The 24,706-nt window shown below is 45.9% G+C and overlaps 2 protein-coding genes across 6 annotated transcripts in view; one reads left to right on the forward strand and one right to left on the reverse strand.

The window, feature by feature from the left end:
• The window catches only part of FAM234B (family with sequence similarity 234 member B), a 39,789-nt gene extending 36,013 nt beyond the window's left edge, over nucleotides 1–3,776 (forward strand). The window contains exon 13 of the mRNA XM_032159666.2: nucleotides 580–3,776. Within this exon, the coding sequence (XP_032015557.1) occupies nucleotides 580–585 (6 nt within the window). The 3' untranslated portion in view covers nucleotides 586–3,776. The remainder of the gene's footprint in view (nucleotides 1–579) is intronic.
• Nucleotides 3,777–4,799: 1,023 nt separating this feature from the next.
• GSG1 (germ cell associated 1) lies at nucleotides 4,800–23,913 on the reverse strand. 5 transcript variants are annotated; one of them, XM_032159667.2, is made up of 7 exons: nucleotides 23,702–23,910; nucleotides 10,494–10,812; nucleotides 9,189–9,257; nucleotides 8,712–8,888; nucleotides 7,879–8,031; nucleotides 7,119–7,230; nucleotides 4,800–5,218 (listed from the first exon to the last, which is right to left on the reverse strand). In XM_032159667.2, the coding sequence occupies exons 1-7, from the start codon at nucleotides 23,747–23,749 to the stop codon at nucleotides 4,876–4,878; spliced, it is 1,221 nt and encodes a 406-aa protein (XP_032015558.1). In that variant the 5' UTR covers nucleotides 23,750–23,910; the 3' UTR covers nucleotides 4,800–4,875. The 5 variants fall into 5 exon arrangements, with proteins under 5 accessions (XP_032015558.1, XP_032015562.1, XP_032015566.1 ...); XM_032159671.2 differs by having other exon boundaries at nucleotides 8,841–8,888; nucleotides 23,702–23,909; XM_032159675.2 differs by lacking the exon at nucleotides 9,189–9,257 and having other exon boundaries at nucleotides 8,841–8,888; nucleotides 23,702–23,911.
• Nucleotides 23,914–24,706: the final 793 nt, after the last annotated feature.

A 24,706-nucleotide genomic window follows, 5' to 3' on the forward strand; every position in this document is an offset into this window, starting at 1 on the left:
GGTTTAGGACAAGTACTGCCAATTCCAGCTTTGTCCTTTAGAAAGTAGGCAGAATGGGGAGCTTTCTTGAGTAGACGTGTATCAAGACAGTTGTTTTGGACCAACACTATTTCCTGTGGATGCCTTCTGACATGAAGAAATGATTCTCAGTTGTTTTCAGCTGGAAATAATAGCATCTTCCTTAGGGGACATTTGACAATGTGGGGTCGTGGTTTTTATTGTCCCAATGACTGACGGGTGGCTACGACTGGTATTTTCTGTGTTGGGGCTAGTGATGCTAACATCATGTAGGGCTTGTAGCAGTTACATACTACAAAGAATCATCTTGCTCCAAATGCTAATGTTCCCTCCCCACCCCCACTCCCAAGAAATATTATAGTCTCATTCAAAGTTCAAAAGCTTATCATGGAAAATAACAGTTTCTGGGCCTTTCTGGAAGGAGAAGATGTTTACAGACTATTGGGGCTAAAGAAAAGGACAGGAAAATAGAGGAATATTCTGACCTTTAGTTTTCCTGCTTTTCTTTGAACATCTCTACCATGAAAAACAATAAAGTCACTGATAACTCTTTTTCCGTAGATCTAATCTGATGGAATCTTCAGTTGCAGAAGAAGTGAACAGAGTGGATACCCTCTCTACTCTCCTGTCACTGTAAAATCAGTTCTATGGAGAGAAGACTTCTTCATCCTCATTTACCACCTCCCTGATGGTTGCAAAGGCTTGGGAAGGCATGTTGGAGTCTTTGACAGCAGCATGATCTATTTGGCTGGGGCGTCTTACCTACCTTTTCATTCCCTGCATTAACCCCCTCTAGGAACTCTGCGTGGATCATGTGGAAATGTGAATCTCTTAAGTATTTAATTTTTTTGGTATGTCTAATTTATGAAGTCTTGCTGGGAAAGCCAGTGAAGTCTATGACTAGGAAACATTTTGTTGTACGTGTGTATTTTTTAGTGTTGTGTTGAAGTTATTTTCCAGGTATGTCCTAAGCTTCAGGGATCCAGTTTCTTGTCCTTCTGAAATATATCTGGTTTGTTTGGTCATTTTGAGACTTCCAGATGCCCTACCTCTGATTTTGAGGGCCACTTATTTCTCTCCTTATTCTTTCCCACCTGTACCTTGGCTACTTCAAAATTGTAGACAGAATGAGAAAGATTTATAGTGGAAGACTGAGTTAGCCATCCAAGCATTTTCATCTCTTTTGTTTTATATCCTATTTCCTTAGATTTTCTATCCATGTCTATTAAGTGACCACAAGAATAACTATATTGCTATCACAAGGGGAGCAAGAGGATGTAGTCTCAGTGACCCATCTCTGACCAAGTCCACATATTGTGTTATATGTGGCTCTGATGGTTCTGCCAGTCATGATCTTTTTTCTGTGGCGACATCAGAAGTGTATGCTTGCATGCTGTCTTCAATTTAGAAGAGAACTGGAAGTCAGGAGCCTTTGATGTCCTTATCGTGCTGTATCTCTTCTCTGCATCTTTTTCTATAGGGCATCCTCCTTAACTCCCCTCACTCTGCTTTCTCTTCTATTCAGGGATATGTTTCTGGACTTTTGCTTCTGCTACTTGAGTCCAGGATGCAACCATTTTGTCCGGCATCTCTCCTTTCCTGTAGAGCCTTTGAAGCATTGTATTTTGGGAAAATTCTTCTGTAAATACTATAACTTTTATAAATGGTTAAGTTATTTAGAATTATCTCCAGTGCTTACTTCCTTCTTCTGTATAAATCTGCTACTTCAATTAAGTTCTTCTCTAAACTTTTAGGTCATTGTTTATATAGCAGAAAATTCAATGTTAGCGGATAGAAAACTGCTTCTTGAATAACCTTGATAGGTCATCCCTGAGTGCAACTCAGGTTCTCTCTTTATCTGGGCTTGTATCTTTTTTTTTTTTTTTGAGACAGGGTTTTGCTCTTGTTGCCCAGGCTGGAGTGCAATGGTGCAATCTCAGCTCACTGCAACCTTCGCCTCCTGGATTCAAGTTATTCTCCAGCCTTAGCCTCCCAAGTAGCTGGGACTACAGGTGCCCGCTACCACGCCTGGCTAATTTTTTTTTTTTTTTTGTATTTTTAGTAGAGACGGAGTTTCACCATGTTGGCCAGGCTGGTCACGAACTCCTGACCTCAGATGATCCACCCGCCTCTGCCTCCCAAAGTGCTGGGATTACAGGCGTGAGCCACCATGCCTGGCCGGGCTTGTATCTTTTAGCTTGTGTTAGTAAAAGGATTCTAGAAAATTATGAAGTCCAGATTTAAAGGGATCTCTGTTAATTACCCACTGACAGGCGTTATGACGTAACAGGAGGTTGATAGCAGTAGATCCAAACCGACATGTTTCCTGGCCTGCAGACTGGCCTTATCAGGTTTCTGGGTGCCTCTGCCTTAAGATCCTGAAGGCAAATTTTGTTTCAACAGTTTGGAAGTCATCTGTGGGTCCAGCTTGACTTTGGAGGATTAAGAAGATTAAGAGTATGGGAATGATTCCAGATAATATTCCATGGTGTGCATGTGCCACATTTTCTTAATCCAGTCTATCACTGATGGATTTGAATCTACTTGAGTTTAAGGGTCTGGGACCTAGTTTGGTTTAGTATAGAATTTGAAGGATTAATTTATAGGCAGCTGAATACCCAAAACTTGGGTGGTGGTCCTGTGGTCTGGCTGAGCTGTCCAGGCATAACCTGGTTCTCTGTCATGTTAAGGCTCTCTGGGAAGCCAGCCACTCTATGCAGGAGTGAAACATGAAGTTGTTTACTGAGGACCTGTTTTGGTGGGATTGTTTGGGCAGGGGACTGTGTTTATGCAGGGCAAATCCCAGAAAGAGATGAGAGGAAGCTAGAGAAACTTAATGTACCTGAATTCTTCATGGTGTATTTACAAACTTAACATAGATTCTTTTGACTATGATAAGTTTGAGTCTCTCCTTGCCAAACAACATTATAAGTTTGGTTTTCTTCTTCCTCTTGCAGCCGGTACAGAAAGGTGTAAGTGGTGGCTGAAAATTGAGGAAGCTTCATCTGACCAATGTGGGTGCTGGTTTCTTGTGAAATGTGTCCCTAAGCCTCCTTCTCCTTGCAGGCAGCCACCCACCCAGGTGTCTAAGATAGGACATGCTCCTTTCTTTCTTTAATCCCATCTTGAGGTTGCCGGCAAAGCCAATATGACCACTACTGAGAAATAGTAATGACTTCTACAAATGCAAGGGTCTTACCCTCCTCTTTCCCTTAAACACCCTCCCTTTTCCTTAGACCCTGTTTTTGCCATCCCCCAAATGTGTGGTATGGTGAAACTAATCCCCCGAATGTGAATTGCTATCCTTATTGCCCTTATTAAAGAAGAGCCAGCTGGTATATTGTCAGGAAGCACTATTTAAAATGTGAACTGTTACAGAGTAAATAAATAAATACTCTACGGGAATATACTTGTGTGCCATTCTCATTCGTCTTAGTCATCAAGGATGGTTTGTTTCCCCATATGGAAAAGAGGACAGGCAAATAGATGGGTGGCATTCTTTTTTTTTTTTTTAATGTAAGTTCTAGGGTACATGTGCACAATGTGCAGGTTTGTTACATAGGTATACATGTGCCATGTTGGTGCGCTGCACCCGTTAACTCGTCATTTACATTAGGTATATCTCCTAATGCTATCCCTCCCCCCTCCCCCCACCCCGTGACAGGCCCGGTGTGTGATGTTCCCCACCCTGTGTCCAAGTGTTTTTATTGTTCAGTTCCCACCTGTGAGTGAGAACATGCGGTGTTTGGTTTTCTATCCTTGTGATAGTTTGCTCAGAATGATGGTTTCCAGCTTCATCCATGTCCCACAAAGGACATGAACTCATCTTTTTTTATGGCTGCATAGTATTCCATGGTGTGTATGTGCCACATTTTCTTAATCCAGTTCTATCACTGATGGACATTTGGGTTGGCTCCAAGTCTTTGCTATTATAAATAGTGCCGCAGTAAACATACGTGTGCATGTGTCTTTATAGCAGCATGATTTGTAATCCTTTGGGTATCTACCCAGTAATGGGATGGCTGGGTCAAATGGTATTTCTAGTTCTAGATCCTTGAGGAATTGGATAGGTGGCACTCTTTATGGAGGAAATAATAGGGTACATTTCTCAGAAGAGATGAAAAGGTGGGATCCAGAGAGGAGCCTATGCTCCCTTGTTCACTGGGAAGTCCCTGGTATGACTGTCCAGAAGGGAACCACAGTCCCATCTGAATAGCCTTGGTGGGCTATTTATAGAAGTGACCCTGACCCTGTGTGCTGTTGGTGCCTTCTCATGTTAAACCACTCTCCTAAGGGCTCCTGGGACAATATTTAATAACACTTTTACCGGGTACCTACTGTGTGTATGCAGGACACTGTCCCAGGCAGTGTGGAGGACCTCTGTGCTATATGATAAAGCATTCGGGTGCTTCTGTCTTCCCATCTGTGACTTCCAGAACAATTCGCGTGTACCATGGAAAGTTGAGCCACAGTCACACTACCGCTAATTTGCTCTCCTCCATTTCTCCAATTTCCAGACCAATAACTAGATGTATCAGACCCTTAAGGTCAGGAAGTATATTTTACTCTTCTTTTTATCTCCACAGTTTAGCCCAGAATCTGGCACAGAAACTATCAGTAAAGAAGGGAATTCTGGATGTGTAAGATGTGGGGTGGGTGAAACAAGATGGAGTTGTAGAGGAAAAGAGAGCAGTGGCACCCGGGAATCCCTTAGGACTTAAAGATAACCCTTATTCATAGCCTTATTCATAGCCTCTAAAAACCATGCTCAGAGACAGACGTTGGCTTAAGCACATGTTGATAATCAGCAGACGTGTAAGGTAGGGCTCAAGCCTACTCCCCAAACCCGCTTAACTCCTAACACTGCTCTTCCTCTACAGATGATCTAACTGCTTCTTTCAGCTCCTGGCTGGCCCCTCGTTGAAATCCCTTGTTCCGCAGCTCAGAGTAGAAGTCGACTCCCTCAGAGACAGAGTGGATGGGCTGATTATGATACTGGTGGTAGCTGGTCAAAGGACCCGCGGTGGGGGCTGCACTTGACAGCTGCCGAGGGAAACACTGGTGGTGATGTGGTAGGCAGTTTGGGTTTTCCTTGAAGCTCTTACTATGCTTGCACTTGAACTCCAGCACCATCCTGGTGTACGTGTTGAAGGTGGTGACAGCCGATGCCATGCAGCAGGTGAAGGAGAGCCAGGCCATGCTAGGGACAAATGCACAAAAAGATTGGACAGTAAGAACAGGACTTTCTTGAGAGAAAAATGCCATGACCTCTTCCTACTAGTGGACTAGCTTAATGCCTTGTGGGGATTTAGGGACTTTCCACCATGTTTCAGGTAAAGAACTGTGGGAAGAGAACTTACCGGTTTCTAAAAAGAGAATGACTCATATAGTCATAGTATCAGACAAGGAGCTTAATGGATTTGTTTTCACTGAATTGTTGAGTTGTTGGTGCCACGCGCTTTTCTATCTGGTGTGCCTATTTTGTGTGTGTGTCTGTGCATATTTGGACTCCTGTTTCTCAAGCTGCATTGACCCTTGTAAAATCTCCAAGATTCCCCAGGCCTGAAGCTGAGCTGTATGCAGTGGACATAACCTACTGCATACCCTCCCTCTCCCACCCCAACACACACACACACGCCCTGCCAAAGATGTCCCCCCGCTCAGATGCTGGGAGGAATCATCCCTCTTCCATCTTCCTTTGTTTTGAACTTAGCAGTCTTAGGGTCCACAAAGTTGAGCCTCTGAAAGTCATTCAGGAAAACATTTACTACAAATCAGGAGGTATTATAGGTTGTACTAGTGGAATTTGCTTCATATGGAAACAGTGTGGTTTTGGCTTAAGGGAGTTTGTAATGGATGGGAGAGGAGCTGGAGATTAAGAGAATGTGGATGGATTCAAGAAAGGAAAAGAAGACACTAGGGAACCATATTAAACACATTCCTGAAAACTTGGAAAGTCAAATCCCTAAATCTCCCTGTGGTTCTGGGAAGCTCAGGAAATAGGAAGTTTTGTGAGGTTAGGGAGAGATTTCATGAGGCCAAGTGATGGTTAAAGCCAGGTCGCAGGCGGGCCCTGTGTGTTCATATCTGCTGCCTCTGACAAATGCAGTAGGTTCAGTCTGGGATGCTTCTGGGAGTTGATTGATGGGCGTTGCCTAGCCTGAGCTCCACAGCCGTTAATGCCAAGAATGGCCTGAAGACAGACAAAAGGTGAGAAATGCTGGATCTGGGAACTGCATTGAGCTGATGCCCTGGCTGGTGTAGTAGGCTCAGACTCCCAAATTATTAGCACAGATTGTACCACAGGAAAGGGGATAGGGCCTCACAACAGACGTGCAGGCTTCCTTCCCTGAATGGAAACTTGAGCCTATCACTGTGTCTTTTCAGTGCTCTCAAAGTACTTAGCACTTAGACAGTAAATATCAGTACAAGTTGGCAACTTGCTGTGAATAAAGAGTGCTCCTTAAGGGAGAAAGTAAGAGCTCTCAAAGGTAATATTTAACTTGTATGTGATGCTTTGTGATGGTTGCTGTCGCTCTCTTTTTAAGAGAACTCTAAAATGACTGACCCCTTAATTCTTTAAGGGTTAGAGAATGACTGTGGTAGTGAAGTTTTATTTCCAACATGGTTCAGTAGAAAAAGAATGGATATAGAAGGAAGTGAAGAGGAGAGGAATAAGCCATTTACAGAGAATGCAGTTCAATCCAAATTTCAAAGCAATTTCTCTATTTCTCTGTTCTCTAATACCTTGAATCATTAAAAAAATAAAAAAGCACATTTCCATAAGGCCTACAGAATCAGTCTTGTTTCCCCAGGGTGACAAATATACCAGGTGAAGAGGCAACTGCCACAGCTGATGAGCAGGAAAACTGGACAAAATAACATCCTCCCAAGACACACTCGAGGAATCCTCCCTGTACTCCCTCAGAAGGCAGGGAAGAATGGATGTGTCCTGATGATGCAGCCCTGTGTGGTTGACAGGCTCGGGATGAGGGATGAAGAGAAGGCAGGGCTTCACCGAATAAGCATCTAGCTGAGGGCAGAAAAAGCTCATGAAGGTTGGCTGGGGCTACAAAGGTTCAGGAGATGACAGCACTTACTAGAAGGCCCAGCCATAATTCCAAACATGTGGTCTCCAGTCTTCTGGACCCAAGTTGGCAGTCGCCTGGAAGACTTGTGAATACATCATGTGGGCCACCATCCCCAAGAGACCTACGGAGGAAACAGGAAGGCAGAGTCCTTAGAGAAAGGCTTTCATGCCATCTGCCAGGAGTACGATTTTGGATCACCCTTCTTACAGTCAGGCGCAGCCTCTGTTGGAGTAGCCCATTACCCCATGCCACCACATTTCCCGAAGACTAATTCACAATGGGGGCTTCTCCTTAAATGCACATCTTTGCAATAGGTGACCCCAGACTGTAGGCTGAGAGCTATGGAAAAAGTCTCTGAGTCAAGGCTGCACCCAAGGCCACTGCACCCCACCCCTACTCCTTCCCACCCACACCCCAATGTTGGCTTAATTCTTCATCTTATATGTGCATCTCTCACTTTATCCAATGGAGACCGGTCTTGAAAAGCTGTGTATATGTCACAGCTGAAAAGTAACCCAAACAATAGATTTTACCTATTGAGAAAGCTTGCAAATAAAGGAACCTAGAGGTAAATCATTTTGTAAAGTACATGGTGATCCAATATACAATTTCGTATGTTACTTCAATTTAAAATTAAAGATGCCTACCTCCATTCTTTGTACTGCCTTTGGGCTCCTTCTCCCCTTCAGGGCAAAGACTCAAGCCCTCCAGCTAGGACTTCAAAAGTGGCCAGGGCCAACCACCCTCTCCCCCTCCAGGAGCAACTCACCTGACAGGACAGAGGAAACAGCAGCAAAGGCGCTCAGTTTGAGCCCACAGGCAGGGTTCCCAGTGAGCAGCAAGTCTGTTAGTAGCAGGAGGAAGCTGATGAATTGAAGTCCGATGTAGGTGATCTGCGTTCCCAGGGATAACCATAGGATTTCTGCCAGAAACCAGAGGAAGAGGGAGCGCTCACCCTGACAGTTAAAAAACTGAACAAGCGGTGAGCATAGGATGCCTATTAGGAGTTAAGACCCTAGCTGCATCCGAGAAGGGGAGAACGAGGCACAGCTGAAACCAGGGAGGAACATTACTTCATTTCTAGTCCTTTGACGTCACTCACAGCTCCCACTCCATAACCAGTATATACCCAAGTAAGCTTGACTGACTGTAAATACTGTTGGGGAGATTTGAGAAGAAATCATCGAATTTTCATAAATCCTGCAGGGAACTAATGTTGCTCTAGTTATCATTTTTTGTCTCTCTTTTTCCTCATTTAATTTTGGGATGGTTCCCTCCCTGCCTCCCTTCTTCACTCCTTTCCTTTCATTTTACCAAATAATAATAATAATAATCGTGGAGAAAAAGGAGGAAAAAGCTAAGCCTTCCTACACGGTTACTTGGCAACAAGAGTAGGTTAGCGCTGTTGGTGGTTTTCTATTTGTGAATGGTATTTATCCCTGCTGTTCCATTTTTGCATTCCTGCATGTGAATAAAAGTCAGCTCAAGGAGGAATTTGTGTCACCCTGCGGGGCTCAGAAAAGTGGGAGATCACAGTGCAGTTTAGATCCGGAGAGGCCCAAGTCAGTGGTAACTACTGTAAATTCCTTATCAGACACATACTTGCCACAAAGCCCCAAGGGAGGGGAGGGGAGGGGAGGGAAGCCTTCTCCATCAACCGCTTCCCTCCAGATCGGAGAGTGGGGTGACATGGGCCTTGCAACGTGGCAAATTCCAGTAGTCCTTTCTCACCTCTCTCGGTTGGTGGTGTAAGTTCAATGAAACTTCGGCACCTCTCCCCTGAAACATACAAGGTACAACGTCATGGAGCTATTCCCTGGGATGGTTGGAATGAAAACCTTCCCCACCCCATAACTGGCACTGCTCCCTCTGCTCTGACAGCACCTGCCCCGCATACAGCAGGAAAGCAGGAAAGAACGCCTGGGTGAATGAATGGCACAGCCAAGAGTCAGCCCAGGTGAGTTTCTCTCTCTTCAATCTCTGCTAATGCAGAAGATGTTTCCCTGAGAGCACCTACATAGCTTAATGTTCCCATTTCCCGTGTCCAGAAGAGTTAATGATCTTAGTGTTAACTAATACCTTTTGCTGCCGCTGTACCACTGGACCGAAGGGCTCTAAATTGTTTCCAGGACTGGGGATGGAGCAGTGCTAAGTGGCACAATAATAAATATAAATGTAAATACACACATTTTTAAAATTCCTCTTCCATTTCCCTTTTAGCTCAGATAGGGAGAAGTAGCAGATATCAAATTGTTCATGATTCTGGGCATTAGAAAAGCTTCACTACCAGGTGCTTTCTTCCCAGGCCACAGAGTCACCTTTCAGTGCTCTTGGGCAGGGAAGAGGAGGTGTCTTCAGCTCATTCCTCCAAACCTGAGGAACACACATCGACCAGCGCCTGCCTGCGTTGCCAGTGCGCACTGAGGGGCAGGAGACCTGGCAGATCTGCCTTCAGCTCCTTGAGGGCTCTCTTACGTGATCTAGTTACCCTGGCCAGCTGGCTTCGGTTCCCCCACTTTTAAATGGTAGCGGTAATACTCAGAATGAGAAAACACTGTGAGGCCAGGAAGAGGCTGTAAGATGATCTGCTGTGATGCTTTCATCTCACAAATGAGCAAATCAAGGCCTATAGAAACGAAGTTATAGGCTGGGCATGGTGGCTCATGCCTGTAATCTCAGCACTTTGGGAGGCCGAGGTGGGCAGATCACTTGAGGTCGGGAGTTCGAGACCAGCCTGACCAACATGGAGAAACCCTGTCTCTGCTAAAAATACAAAATTAGCTGGATATGGTGGCACATGCCTGTAATCCCAGCTACTTGGGAGGCTGAGGCAATAGAATCGCTTGAACCTGCGAGGCAGAGGTTGTGGTGAGCCAAGATCACACCATTGCACTCCAGCCTGGGCAACAGGAGCGAAACTCCATCTCAAAAAAAAGAAAAAAAAATGAAGTTATTTGTATGAGGTCACGGTTGAGCAGAGCTAGGGCTTTCCTACAATATTCCTCTCCGTTCATTTTGTTTCTAAACAGCAATTCTAGCTCCCTAGACCGGAAATTCCCATAATGTGAAAGGTCTAAATGAAACTTTTAAGGTTAATTCTATTTTTAACATGCTATTTTGAACCAATAAGTCTACTACAGAGGGAGGAAGTGAAAAGCCAGAGGACTTTCAACCTTATTAAAAAGGGGCTACTATAGAGAAGGACACTGGACAGAGGTGGAAGGTTCTGTGCTGGGAGAAGAGAGTGAGGCCCACTGGGGTGTGGGCAGTGCTGCACTTCCAGGGCAACCCCAGCCCTAAGCGGGCCTACCTGATTTCCATGCCTGCATTAGATCCCTTGCCCGCCCTGACCCCGTTGCTCTTATATCCCAGAATGTAGGCTACCTGGTTCTTCCACAGTTTCCTCACAGGATAGCCACATGCCACTCCGGAAGCTCCGGAAGGAGAACCGGTCATCCCCAGTCTCCCAGTTGTATTGTACCACCTCCTGGGTGGATGTGTTGGTGGTATCCCCATCCAGGGACACTGGCATGTCAAAGCACTTGGCTGCCAGACCTTTCTCGCACAGGGGCTTGGGCACCTTCTGTGTACCCACAAACCAGTAGTTGCTGAGCAGGGATGTTGTGGAGAAGCTGAGTGATAGCATGCTGAGGATGGCAGACAGGAGTGTCCGCTGGCCAGAGAGGGCCTTCGCGAGCTCCATCTGTAATAGATAAGCACAAGTGGAAGGGAAGGGAGCAGGGGAGCTTGACTCAGAGCCGCCTCGGAGATGTGGCCATCCTTCCCTGCGCTCCCTCCGCTCAAGCCATACTCCTCCAAGGTGGATAGGCACAACCCGCCTCTGACAGTTTTCTCCAGGGGCCGCGTGGAAGCTCGGCTTCAGGAGTGGTCTGCAGCAAGCACCCGGAGGGTGTCAGAAAACCATACGCCCAAATGGGGGCCTCAGAAGCAACTCTCTCTGACCTTCTCCTGTCCTCCTGTCTCAGTCCCACTCTTTCCCAAGGCTAGCCACAGAAACTAGAATCCCTCTTTCTCAAGGTGGGTTGTAGAAACCGGAGCCCCTTTCCCCAGAGCCAGCCATAAAACCTAAAAATATTACTCTGACTCCCTCTGCCTTCCCATGTCCAAACTGGCCCTGAAGAAGTTATCTGGCCTAGCCTGTGTGACTGTAGGTCATAAGACTCCCATTCCAGAGAGGGTCCTGCCCCACACCCAGAAGGAAGAAATGCACGCTCAGAGAGGCCAAGGAGAAGCAGGCATTGCTGGGCTCCCCACTCAGTCTATTGATGTTATTAGATCAGGCCAGATGCAGTGGCTCATGCGTGTAATCCTAGCACCGTAATCCCTTCCAGAGGTGGGAGGATCGCTTGAGTTCAGGAATTCATGACCAGCTTGGGTAACACAGTGAGACCCTGTCTCTATGAAAAAAAAAATTAGCCGGGCATGGTGGCGCACGCCTGTAGTCCCAGCTACTTTTGAGGCTGAGGTGGGAGGATCACCTGAGCCCAGGAGGTTGAGGCTGCAGTAAGCCATGATCATGCCACTGCACTCCAGTCTGGGCAACAGGGCTATCTGTCTCTAAAAAATAAATAACAGTAAATAAAAAAACAGTAGATCATGCCCTTGATGTCTAATCATATTTCTACGTGACTGTCCATACTTTGTTGAACCTAAGCATAAAAATAGACAATTTTCCCTGCATCTTTGGGTCTTCATTCTGAAGGTTCCCACGTCATGTGAAACTACGATCAAATAAACTTGTGTGTTTTTTCTCCTATTAATCTGCCTCTTGTCAGTGATTTTCAGTGAACCTTCAGAGGGCAAAGGGAAAGTTTTCCCCTGGCCTCTACGCAACGCAGGGATGATGCTTCCTTATGTTGAACCTTACACAGATCCAACTACAGAAAAGCGGTGATTTGCATAGATTGAATGACAGGGGCTGGCCTCTGGGCATGATATGCAGCAATACACAGAAGTAGGATAAAGGTGATCCACCAGATAGGACAAATTAGAATGAGGAATGCAGAAGTCAGAATGAATTGGACGTGAACATGTTAAAATCTTCCATTTCTGCCTCAAATGGTGAGAGTGGAATCAACATAGCCTCCAGCTGGCAAATCCTAGGGAGGATGTATGTGTGTGTGTGTGTGTGTGTGTGTGTGTGTGTGTGTGTACCTTTATGGTGAGTGCTGTAATGACCCCACCAACAAACAGCAGGGGGATCATTCTGAGTAGCAGTGATGGATCTACCAGCAGCCACTACCTGGAGTTCTTGGACCAGTAGATTGAGCGAGAGAGAGAGAAGGTGGATTGCTGCAAATTTCATACCACTGCTGGCCAGGCCCTGTCTACTGAAGTCCTGCCCCTTCTGAGGCTCACCCCAAGTCCCAACTGCTTCAGGGAGGTCCCCTAACCAGCACCTTCCATGGAAAGTGAGGCTTGGAAGGGCTTCAAGGACTGTGGTGTGTGCCTTCTTAATAGTACTCTTTTCACATTTATTTTTGGTCATGTCTTATCTTCCCTCCAAGATTTCAAGCTGCCATTAGGTAGCAAATGTGTCTGTGATTTTTATCTTTCCCACAGCAACTAGCACAGTATTTTACACATTAGGCACTCAATACTAAACTGCTGCGTAAATTGAGGGTGTTCTGAATAAGCATCAGATAGCAATAACCTCAGGCAGAGGATATATAAACTTTTTCTCTTCTTTTTTTTTTTTCAAGACAGAGTGTCACTCTTGTTGCCCAGGCTGGAGTGCAATGGCACAATCTCAGCTCACTGCAACCTCCACCTCCCGGGTTCAAGAGATTCTCTTGCCTCAGCCTCCCGAGTAGCTGGGATTACAGGCGGCTGCCACCATGCCTGGTTAATTTTTTTTTGTATTTTTAGTAGAGACAGGGTTTCACCATGTTGGCCAGGCTGGTCTTGAACTCCTGATCTCAGGTGATCTGCCCGCCTTGGCCTCCCAAAGTGTTGGGATTGCAGGCGTAAGCCACCACGCCTGGCCGGTTATATAAACTTTTAACTTTATATAAAATGATATGAATACATATGAAAATTATATAATTAATAATTGACAAGGCAATTGATAACTTCTGGAAAGTTTTATATAAAGTCTAAACTTTATATGAAAGTTTAGAAAAAGGAATTGGGAGCATTCCAAAGGCTCTTTGTGGTAATCGTTTTTGGCTTTGTCTTCACTGACAGGTAGTAGCACTGACTTGCCGAAGCATTTACTATTTTAACAAAGTGAGCTATTGGTGTCCTCTTCCCTGAATTACAGATTCCTCTGAAGGGAGTCATAGCAATGAATATTAAACTGGAAGTCTCCAGGGGAAGCAGATGGATGCTTTGGGGCCTGGAGGATAAAAGAGGGCAGTGAACCTACTGGGATGTGGGGCTATTGAAACCTTTGGAGAGGAGATGGGGCTTATGGTTCTGGGAGAGGTAGCAGTCGGGCCCAGCTTCCATCCACTGCCACGGAGACAACAGAGTTTCAAATGTGAAGTGGCTGTGTGGTGCCTGTGTAGGCTGGACACCAGGTTTGGTGTCCACAGAGCCATGGGTAGGGTGTCAGCAGCCAAGCCCTTGGTTGGTGGAGAGGAACCCGGAGGGCCATGTCTTCCAGTCTGGTGCAGAAGTGTCTGCCTCACAGTGGGGACATAGGGGAGGCTGCCGAAAGAACTGAAGCCCGGGATGGCTCTGGCGGGAGCCCCTACTCTCCATGTCATTTTCAGCCTAAGAGAAGAGGAGGGCAAGCTAAAATATGACTGGTATTAGACTGCCAACTTTGTTGAGTGGTGGCTTGGAGCCAGATTTAATTTGATTTAGAGAAGTAAGTCTCTCACTTTGTGTTAGAGCAGTTTATACAGTTATATTAATGCACACTGAACAGAAAAGAAGCCTATGGTTAGTCGCTGACAGACGCTTCTTAAAGTAAACCTCCTTGAGCTTTCCAAGGGATCCTTCGTATCAGAATTAATCACACTTAAATCTGCTTAGCTTAAGAGCCATAAATAAAACCATAGCTAAATGGACAGGCCCATAAATTTCCCTCCCTTATCACACCCAGCTTAATGTTTCTACATTTAACAGAGAACTTTACCTTAGAAATGAAATGGTTGTTCTTCAGAATTTCCAGGGACTAAGACAGTGCATATCACAAAGTGCTTATTATTTATGGCAATAAGAAATACACAAAGATCATATGTATGTAAAACCAATATATAAAACATGATAAAGACAACTTCTGAAAAGCAATCTGCTAATATGATTTTACTTTTAAAAGCACTCAACAAATTAACTCTGCCAAGAATTGTCAGTTCTTGCAAGACTCTGGGTGACCTTGACTAAGGACAAAAAATCCGCAGCATCTGGGGGGAGGAAAGATTTTCTGTTGCTAGACACTGAAGTCGTATGCTGCCCAGTTCCCCTTTCCTAAAATGTTTTCATCTTGGTTTTAGTTATGAAAATCCTATTGGTTTTAGTCATCATTCTCTTACTGTGAGTCATCCTTCCTAATAATTCTTACACTGCTTGAATAAGAAATGGACTTCCAGGTAAAACATCTTCACTAACTATTTGGTGTGAAGACTGACCTAAAGACAGGCATTCTAACTTTTGTGACCTCAGCATTCAATTTTCAACAATCATTTTCAGTCTGGTTTGGAAATTTGTCTATTATCACGTCAGATTTTAACTCCACTCTCAATCCATTTCAAGTTATGCTTGCAAGATTTTTACTCCACATTCAATCCACTTCAAGTTATATATATTTGCAAGTTATTCTCGGGGTGATTCAGAAATAAGAAAGAATAACGAACCCCATACTAAGATACACCCACTTTGTGGCACCAAAGTGACAACCAATTTAAGGCAGAGGCAATTTGAGAAACAAAGAATAAAAAAGAGCTTGGACTGAAGCTCAAAGAGATTCCTTCCAGAAGGAGCATCCACCAGGGAGAGACACAAGGAACCTCATTCAAAAATCATCTTCTTGATATCGAATGATAATCTCATTCGAGAATTTTCAAGAATTATCTCCAACACCTATAGTACCATGCCCTTTGTCACATACTTTACTCCTTTCCCCAAACATGCCTTTTCCTGCTAGGATCCGGATACCTCTTGAATTGGAAGAACAAATCTAATTTTGCAATGGTTTCCGTAAAGTGATCCTGAAGAAGTAATGGCCATAAGAACAACTATCTTTGTGTATGCAACAGATCCCATGACAAGGTGACTCTTTACTCTCTAGAAAAGGGACAGAGTGGTTTCTCTAACACTTGGGCCCTTAGATCATTAGGAAGTGCGTAGGCGCCAATGTATAATCAGTAACCCTTACATCAACATATATTAACAGAGTAACCCAGAATTAGCACAGGCTAGGAAGGACAACAGATCGATGAGGCAGGTGCACTTCTTAAAAGAGCCAGGTACAAAATAGCTGTAGACTGCATCCTTTGAGGAATAAGAGGGGAAGCCGGTTACCTTGGCCATGGTCAGCGTCTTGCAGCTTGTCTGGAAGGACCGAAGGATGCCATCTGCACTCCAAGTCCCTTTGGTTTAATGTTGCAAGAATGCAAACTGTCTTCCTACCCTCCTCCCTCTCCTCCTACCCCTCCCCTTCTATCTCATATTCTTTGGAGTGCCTCATGATTAAATGCTGCCTTACAGGGAACACGGGCATTTAATAATTGACAAGGCAATCAGGGCCCAGCTGTTCTGGGAGATTACACCAGAGAGCTTGCCAATGGGGATCTGGGATTAAGCACAAAGACGCAAGGACCTGCAATTTGCAGAGGAAATTTTCTTTAAAAAGTAAATGATGGTTTAGTTTCCACTGCCTGTCATTCCCTAGGTAACTGGTGTGAATGGATTGGGCTTGAATTTATGGCAGACATGAAGATATGGCAGATCACCATCACTGCAGAAGTTTACCTTCCCTCGAGTAGGGTTTCCCTTCTCTTTGAAGAAACTCTGTTCTCTGCAATGTCGGGGCCTCATGGAGCCATGAACAGGAAATAGCTTCCTTGTTCCATGGGTGGTCTCCACCTTCCAGTTCGAACATTAGAATAAGTAGGCCGGGCGCGGTGGCTCACGCTTGTAATCCCAGCACTTTGGGAGGCCGAGGCGGGCGGATCACGAGGTCAGGAGATCGAGACCACGGTGAAACCCCGTCTCTACTAAAAATACAAAAAAATTAGCCGGGCGTGGTGGTGGGCGCCTGTAGTCCCAGCTACTCGGGAGGCTGAGGCAGGAGAATGGCGTGAACCCGGGAGGCGGAGCTTGCAGTGAGCCGAGATTGCGCCACTGCACTCCAGCCTGGGCGACAGAGCAAGACTCCGTCTCAAAAAAAAAAAAAAGAACATTAGAATAAGTACTGTTGCCGGGCGCAGTGGCTCACACCTGTAATCCCAGCACTTTGGGAGGCCAAGGCAGGTGGATCACAAGGTCAGGAGATTGAAACCATCCTGCTAACATGGTGAAATCCCATCTCTACTAAAAACACAAAAAAATTAGCCGGGCGTGGTGGCGGGTGCCTGTAGTCCCAGCTACTCGGGAGGCTGAGGCAGGAGAATAGCATGAACCTGGGAGGTAGAGCTTGCAGTGAGCCGAGACTGCGCCACTGCACTCCAGCCTGGGCAACAGAGCGAGAATCCGTCTCAAAAAAAAAAAAAAGTACTATTAAGTATCTCCCTCTACACATGGAATGCTGAGTGAGAATGTTGGCTGGGGATGGGGCAAAGATGCAGATAGAATAGGATTGGAGATCAATGAATTCCAGGATCTGGAATGCCATGGCTATTTACCATTCCTCTCCCAACCTTCAGGCAAAGGAATGACAATATTTTATATTTCAAAAAAGAGTTTCTAAAACGTTGAAAAAGTAATCTAACAAACCAGTAAGGAGTCGTTTGCATATCTTCTTGCCACCAGTCAGCCAGAAGTACAAGTTGTTCTTTCTCTCCTCAAAATTGTACAAATAGCTGGGCGCGATGGTTCATGCCTGCAATCCCAGCACTTTGGGAGGCCGAGGCAGGTGGATCACTTGAGGTCAGGAGTTCGAGACCAGCTTGGTCAACTTAGTGACACCCTGTCTCTACTTAAAAATACAAAAAAATTAGCCAGGCATTGTGGCAGGCACCTGTAATCCCAACTACTTGGGAGGCTGAGGCAGGAGAATCTCTTGAACCCGGGAGATGGAGGTTGTGCCACTGCACTCCAACCTGGGCCACAGAACGAGACTCCATGTCAAAAAAAAAAAAAAAATGCAAATTAATTGGGACACCAACGTTGAAAGAGATTCTGCCGCTGTTTGTGAGTCCCTAAACCCTGCATGGACTTTCATCCTCCAAGCCTTTGCTGATGCTCTTCCTTCTGCTGGAATGCCTTCAATCTCTTTTTACCTGGTGAACTGCCTGCCTCTTAATGAAATTAGTCTAAAAAGTCATCCACTCTTTGAAAATGTTTCTTTTCTCCCTAGGACAGACAGCTCCCTCCTCATGATCCTGGTCACACTATACCTCTCTTGCAACACTTAATTTTTTTTTTTTTAATTTTAGTAGAGACAGGGTCTCACTATGTTGTCCAGGCTGGTCTAGAACTCCTGGGCTCAAGCAATCCTCCCACCTTGGCCTCCCAAAGTGCTGGGATTACAGGCATGAGCCACTGCCCCCGGCCTTCTCACAACACTTTCTATATTCCATTATAACTACTGCATTTGTCTTAAATGTAACTTCCTCAAGGGTCTCACTTTCATTTTAGAGCAGTCGTTCTTAGTTCTGATGGACTACCAGAACAATCTTTGGAAGTTTGGCAAATATGCCGATTCCTGGACCCACCCTGAGATTTCATAGTAGTTCTGGGTGAGGCCCAGGAATTGGTAATTTTAGAAAGTTCTTAATATATACCCAGGGAATTCATGTAAAATGGCACCTGTTCGACTCATTTTGGGCTTACATTTAATAAAACCCTCTGTATCCCACCCGGCCCTTCCTCCCTCTCTTCCAGACTAGCCATGAGGTCATGTTTTTCCCATTCTATATTTGTGCAGTTCGTTTAGGGAATCAAAGGCAGGTTCTTCTGAACTTAATTGTTTGAATTAGTCCACGTTCTAGCCAAATGAGTTGCTTTGGATCCTGCTTTTGTCACCTGTAATGTCTGCTCTCAGACTGATGTTAACAAGCAAATTTGATAAACATGTGCCATGTTCAGGTACATTTTCTGCATCACCCAAACAACCCTTTATTTGTTGTGACAGAACTCACTCTCCTTTGGGAGGAGAAGCAGGAATTTTGTGTTCTTTATTTTTTTTTTTACAGTTGCATTGGCTGTTGGTTTCCTGGCTAGTAGTTTCATCACAACGCTGGGTGGCGCTATCTCCTCATCGTTTCCGCTTCCGTCACGTGCTTCCCCCACCAGTCGGCAAAATGTGGGTGGAGGTGGCTGTTCCTCCCCATAGGATCCTTTTTTTTTTTTTTAATTTGGCATCTTCCCTGCCTGCTAATCTACAGAATGCCGTGTGTCAGCTCTATGGAATTCAGAGCTCAGGCTGAACTCTGGGGCATCCAGCCACTCCCTATAGGAGTCTTGTAGGATTGTTTTCCTGTAGCACTTTTTGTGTGTGTGCGGCCAGTTCCAGCTTCAGTGACTCAGTAGATCCTCAAATACTTCCCATGGGAAATACAGCTCCACGGTATCAGAAAATACAGTTAGCCAATGTTTCCTGATGAGTTTTGTGCACATTTTTCTTAATTGTATCTTCATTCCCTTTCCATCCCAGAACAGTGAACAATTATTTTCCCCTCTCTGTGCTTACACCCTTCAAATACTTGCAGACACTTCTCATAGCCCGCTTGAGTCACTGTTTGGCACGGCCTTATGTCTTTGGTTTTTATTGCCTCTGCTCATAAACCGCACCCCCTGTGCCTTAATAGCCTGAAGTTCCCTTCTCCAGGGAAATGGGGATGGGAGTGGCAGACTATTAAGTGTGTTATATGAGGAGGCTTAGGGGTGGATTTAGAGTGAAGCTAATGAAACTTCAGCTTCCATGTCCCCTACTCACTCCACCTCTTCTAAAACCTTGTTACCTAATTTACACTTGTAATTGTGTACTCTTTTTCTTAAAGAGGGCCTCCAAAATTATATTATTTTAGGCCTCCACAAAGCCTGGGTCCACCCCTTAGGAAGCTGTGCATTTTGTGTGTGTACTTGACTGCCTGGCTGCTGAATGTGACCAGTCTTGATCTCCCCCTCCCCAAGGACCCTGGGCCACAACGTCTAATTTCCTCTTTTTGACAAAACATGAGTTTCTCTGCCTGGCCACAAACATCAGAGCCCAGCATCCCACTCACTTCCTTTCATTGTAATTTGGGCATGTTAATATTTTTTTCTTCCCTTTCCTCTCTTAGAACAGAAGAAGTAATTGCTAGTCAATGCAACATAAATATAATTAGGTTCGGTTCAGAAGCTCATGACTCAGCACAGACACGAAGATTCCACACCTAAAAACAGTATTTAGCTCTGGCATGTTGGACTGTGACTATTCCAAGATGACCTCCGCAGGAATAGATATGCACGTCACCATTTATGACACCACAAGGCCAACGGTGGGGACTAACCCATATTTGCTGAGGTCCGCAGTCACTGTTCCCTGTACTGGACAAAACCACATTTACTAGGCTGTGCATCAAGAGAAAACAGTGGTGTTGGGACACCTACACATACTTTGTAAATGGGAATGCAATTTATTGTTTTGTGAGTTCACTGCAGGTTAGAGGTGATGAAATGACAAGCGTGAATGCTGAGCCAGAGAGCAGGTTATATACCACACCACTTCTCTAATGCCAAGGCCTGGGGCTGAGGGATCCGGTTATTTTTGTTTGTTTGTTTGATTTTTCTTCATGTCATCCATACTGGCATCTTCCCGGAAAGGTTTGTTTGCCCTCCCTGGCAGGAGTATCTCTGTCCTCCCAGGAGCTAGATTTCTGACCCACGCGCCATTAGCTCCTTTCTGTTACTCAGTAGACAAAGGCTAGAGTCGGGTGTAAATGTTTTGGCTATCACCGGTCTGATGACCATGCATGCCCCTGGCCCTGTTCTCTGCTCCTGCATGTCCTAGCATGTGCCTCTCTCGTGTAACTCATCACATGGCTTGTCTGTCATGCTCATTTGACTTTAAGTTGCTTGATATAGTAGCAGCTATGTTTTATTCATTGTTGATCCTCAGAGCCTAGCAGTGTTTTAACATCTATGAATGAATGAATGAATGAATGAATGAATGAGATTTGTAATGCAAGAAGGCTTATGGATACAATTAGGAATGCTGAGTGAAGATGTGAATAAAGAATGTGTCCAAACAGCCTTCTGTTGCTAAAGGAAACAGGATGCTTCCGGATTCACATATGTAAGAGCAGTGAGAAGCTACAAAGGAAGCCCTGGGTCCACAGGCACACCCTAAGCCTTTCTACGCAGATGCACCCAGAGTTTCATCAAACAGATTCTCTGCCAATCCATTTCCTCTCACCTGTGGAAACATTCCTGCTTTTAAATGAGCAAAGCCCAGAAAACAGTGATGATCTCATGAAATAGTATATTATTTTTAGTGCACAGAGATCAGGGGACAAACAGATTGCTCAAAAACCAGTGACAGATTGGAAATGTTATGTCCTTTTCCAAGCTGGGTGGTCCCCTACTGATTAGAGCCATTTTGGATGATGTATCTCCAAACTTCTGAGCTTTTGCTGCTCTAACTGCAATGTTTCCATCAGTGCCTGACCTTCTCCTCCTTCGCTGATAAAGATAAAGAAGGTCTTCACACGGGACATTTTCACATTTGTTTCCCAGCCCAGAAGGGAAGAGTAATGCCACCAAAATGCCCGTGCTTAGTGTTCAAAGTGACTACATCACTGTAGGACACTTAGCTCCGGGATTTATTCTCAGCTGTAACCACGTTTAAGGGGCTACATCACCTCAAATGGTCGCACAATCAAATGACTCTAGTCTTCCTAACGTAGGTCCCGAGTTTTGAGAACACTTCAATTCAGTGGGAAGGACCCTGGAAAAGCGTTTCGGGGCCTCGTTCTCATCTTTCCCTTTCCGCCTTTTAATGGAATTGTTTGAGGACTTTTGCTAATGCAGTCATTTCCAGGAGAGGAAGCCGCCTTTCTTCCAGGCCCCAAGCAGCTGGAGTGAATCAGAGGGGCAGCCACATCTGCACATCCTGTGGGGCAATCGCTCACGCGCGGGTGACGGCGTCCGCGGGCCGGCTGGGGCCGGGGTCTCTTGGGGACCGCGGGGCGGGGCGGGGGCGTAACGGGTGGGGCCTCTCGGGGGTGCCTGGGCCGCGCCTTCTCCACTTCCGAGCGCTCCCTCCCACCCCGATGAGTAACGCGCCGCCTCCCGTTTACTACGGCGCCCGGTCGCCTAGCAACGGGGCGCGTTGCCGCGGCGACAGGCCGGGCGTGTTTGGCATTGTTTGCGAGGCCCCGCCCCGCGGTCGCCAACTACCCAGGGCTTCCTGACCGGGTGGGGCGGGGGGACCCGGGCTGTTTCTGCCTCTGGGTCTTCCTGCGTCGGTTGAGAACGGTGTCCCGCGGGCCCTCCCAGACAGCAGGGACTGCCAGGGCAGGCCACGGACCCGGCGAGCCGCGGTGGGCGGGGCCACGTGTGTCCGGGATCTGGGCCGGGGCTCTAGGCCACCTGAAGCGCGGCGCCTCTGCTGCCTGGCGAGGCTGCGCGGGAGGGCGGGAGAGACGGGGTAGTCGGAGGGATTCCTTACACCCAGGCCGGTGGGCCAGGGCTTGGGATGTGTCGGGCTGCTGGGAGTCCAAAGTCAGGCATTTCCCTGCCTCTGCCCCGTAAAACTATGGGTCCCAGGCTCCCGTTCTGAGGGAAGGGGATGTCTGCGTCTCATTGGGAGGACCCGAGGGGCGAGACTTCGCCACCCAGACCCCTCAGCAGATCCGAGTTCTGTTTACGACCCTATGCACGACGGCACTGAGGATTTTGGTCAAGTTACTTAACCTCCCAGAGGGTTAAATTTATCCTCGGGTAAATGAGGGCAAAGAGTTGGCCTTCTTAGTTCTGTGAAAATCGAAAACAGGTAGAAGAAGTGTGCCTCTAAGCAGAAACGAAGGGGAAGGGCACCTGTGCTACCAGGAGACACCTTGCTAGACCCTTCAGACATCTTCCTTAATCGTCACAACCAGCCTGAAAGACACGTGGCATCCCCATTCTACAAGTGAGGTTCCGATTCGGAGGGTTTGACTTGCTCAAGGCCACAAAGCTAGTAAATGGTAAAGTCAACATTGGCAATCTTTGAGGACTGTTCACCTGACTCATCACCAGGCTGCCACTCAGTAAAAGCCAAGGCACAGTCACCTTTAACAAAATGTACAGATTGCAGGCCAGATTTATGGGACCTCCTGCAGATTGAGGCAATGGATTAAGTGTACTTTATACTTCTCAGGTACATATTAGCAACCAGACGCTCCCATATTCCCTCTGTGTCTCTCCTAGAAAACCACTGATAAAGAACAATAATAAAATTTATTCTAAGCCATGACTGGCTTTTTCTGTTATGTTCACATCCACTTCTTTATCATCTATTCATCTGTTCACTTTGGGCTGCTTCTGAATTAGGGAAGCTGCCTGAGCCCACACTCCAATGGCTCTTCAGAACCACCAACTCAGCTCTGCAGTCCCAGAAGTGCCTCTTAAGTTATCCTGTTCTTTCCTTTGAGATCCTAACTTCCAGCTGGTCAACAACACACCACGTTGCTCCCTGTGTTGGAGTGTGTGTATGTACGTGTGTGTGTGTGTATGTGCTAGTTTGCTGGCTAATTGCAAGCTTCATTTTTCTCTCCTGAGAAAGGCAAGATATTTGAGAATGAATACCATTTTTTTTTTTAAGTAATCCTTAGAGCTGAAAGTTGGGAGGCTGGTCGTTTCTGAATGTAGGTCAAATGCTAAACAAGCCGCAACTTCTCTGCAGAGTGTGAGAGTTTTCCTGGGTCTGGAAGGATCCCGGAAGACTCTCTTGGATTCTCTGAGACCAGAAAGAGCTGGACTGTGTGTTGTCCTTCCCAGTTCCAGATCAGAGCTGGCTTCCAGCAGGACCTTGGGGATGCCCTACTGTTCTCTGGCATAGAGCTTGATGTCTGCTCTTTCAGCTCACTGGGGTGACACACAGCTCTATTACTGCCACCACTACTGGGCCTTTACCAGGCTCCAGATTTTGGCAACAGGAATAATACAGATGAAAGGAAAAAAGGAGAGGCATAGGGAGCCCTGGGAACAGAGAGGAGAAGGAAGATGATGAGGCAAGGGAAGAAGAAATGGAAGTTTTAATGAAGGAAGATGAAAAGGTAATAGGCCAAGGTAGAGACATACCAGTTTTATCTATGAAAACTGGGCTAAGTAACACATTTTCATTCCATTTTGTAGAACCCTGTAGTGCATTTCTAAGCTTTTTACTGTGACCATGTGAAATACATGAAATTGATGAATTAGTGTAACCTGGGTTACAAATCCAGCAGTAAGTGTATGTATATGAGATGTTCATGAGATTTCAACATCAATGTACCTACCTCCTGGGTGAGGCAAACATTTTGAGTCAGTTGAGAGGGATCGCTCATTCACTCTTGCAGTGGGAAGACAGAGAAGTTTCAGTTTATCTTCTGTTCTGTCTCAATCAGTTGGGTAGAATGAGTGTTTAGCGTGAGGATGAATCAGGTCCCCTCTTGCCAGCAGAGGGGTAAGGTGGTGTATGGTGGATTGGAGAGGATGTCCTGAGGGCAGGACACCAGCCAGGGCAGGGCTGGGTGACCCGTGGGGTTTACTCTGTGATGTCACAACGGCAGTCAGGGGTCTCCCTGTTGCTCCCTCAGCCTCCTCCTCTTTCCAGCCCCAGAAGGGTTGGGGGGGGTCACACTGGGTACCTACCAGTGGCTGGATGTCTTCTGAGGTCGTCCAGATCAGTGCTTATCTTATTGTGCATAAGGTTCACCTGGGGAACTTAGTCAAGTGCAGATCCTGAAGGTCTGGGATGGCTCTCACGTGAGTCCAGCCAGACCACACTGAGTCGTGAGACTCTAGACCAGTGCTGTCGAAGCAAAATGCAATGTGGGCAGCATATGTCATTTAAAATTTTCTAGTAGCCACGTTAAAAAAAGTACGTTGGACACACATACTGTGATACAGCAATCATATGTTATACAATACTATGTTTAAAATGTAGCCCTCCCCAAACAATAAAGTTGGGTTTAATGAAAAATATTTTATACTACTTTCATTTTAAAATTAAAATTTAATGAAGTCAAATTACATAAAATTAGAAATTCAGTTGCTCAGTTGTGCTATCCATATCACAGCCACACATGGCAAGTAGCTACCATATTGGATGGCACACCTCAAGGCCATTCCCTGAAAAGGTAACAATGTACAGAAATTACCATTCTAAAGGACTAGTATCTGGAAACCCAGCAAACATTCACTAACATCATTTTAATGAATACATAATTAGTGTTTGGGGACTGTTAATATGGAGGCATAACTCTCGGAGACTGGAAGAGGGCTTCACCCAGGATTCCAGC

Source organism: Hylobates moloch, unplaced genomic scaffold, assembly GCF_009828535.3.
Source record: "Hylobates moloch isolate HMO894 unplaced genomic scaffold, HMol_V3 SCAFFOLD_8, whole genome shotgun sequence".
NCBI lineage: Eukaryota > Metazoa > Chordata > Mammalia > Primates > Hylobatidae > Hylobates > Hylobates moloch.

Excerpts from the sequence above, each read along its gene's own strand:
- GSG1 (XM_032159667.2), bottom strand. The coding sequence starts at position 23,749 with ATGAGCGATCCCTCTCAACTGACTCAAAATGTTTGCCTCACCCAGGAG. Across the intron at positions 9,258-10,493 it reads GGAAACTGTGGAAGAACCAG|CACTGCTCCATCCCCAGTCC; the intron begins GTAGCCTACATT and ends TGTGCCACTTAG. Across the intron at positions 5,219-7,118 it reads AATTATGGCTGGGCCTTCTA|CATGGCCTGGCTCTCCTTCA; the intron begins GTAAGTGCTGTC and ends ATTTGTCCCTAG.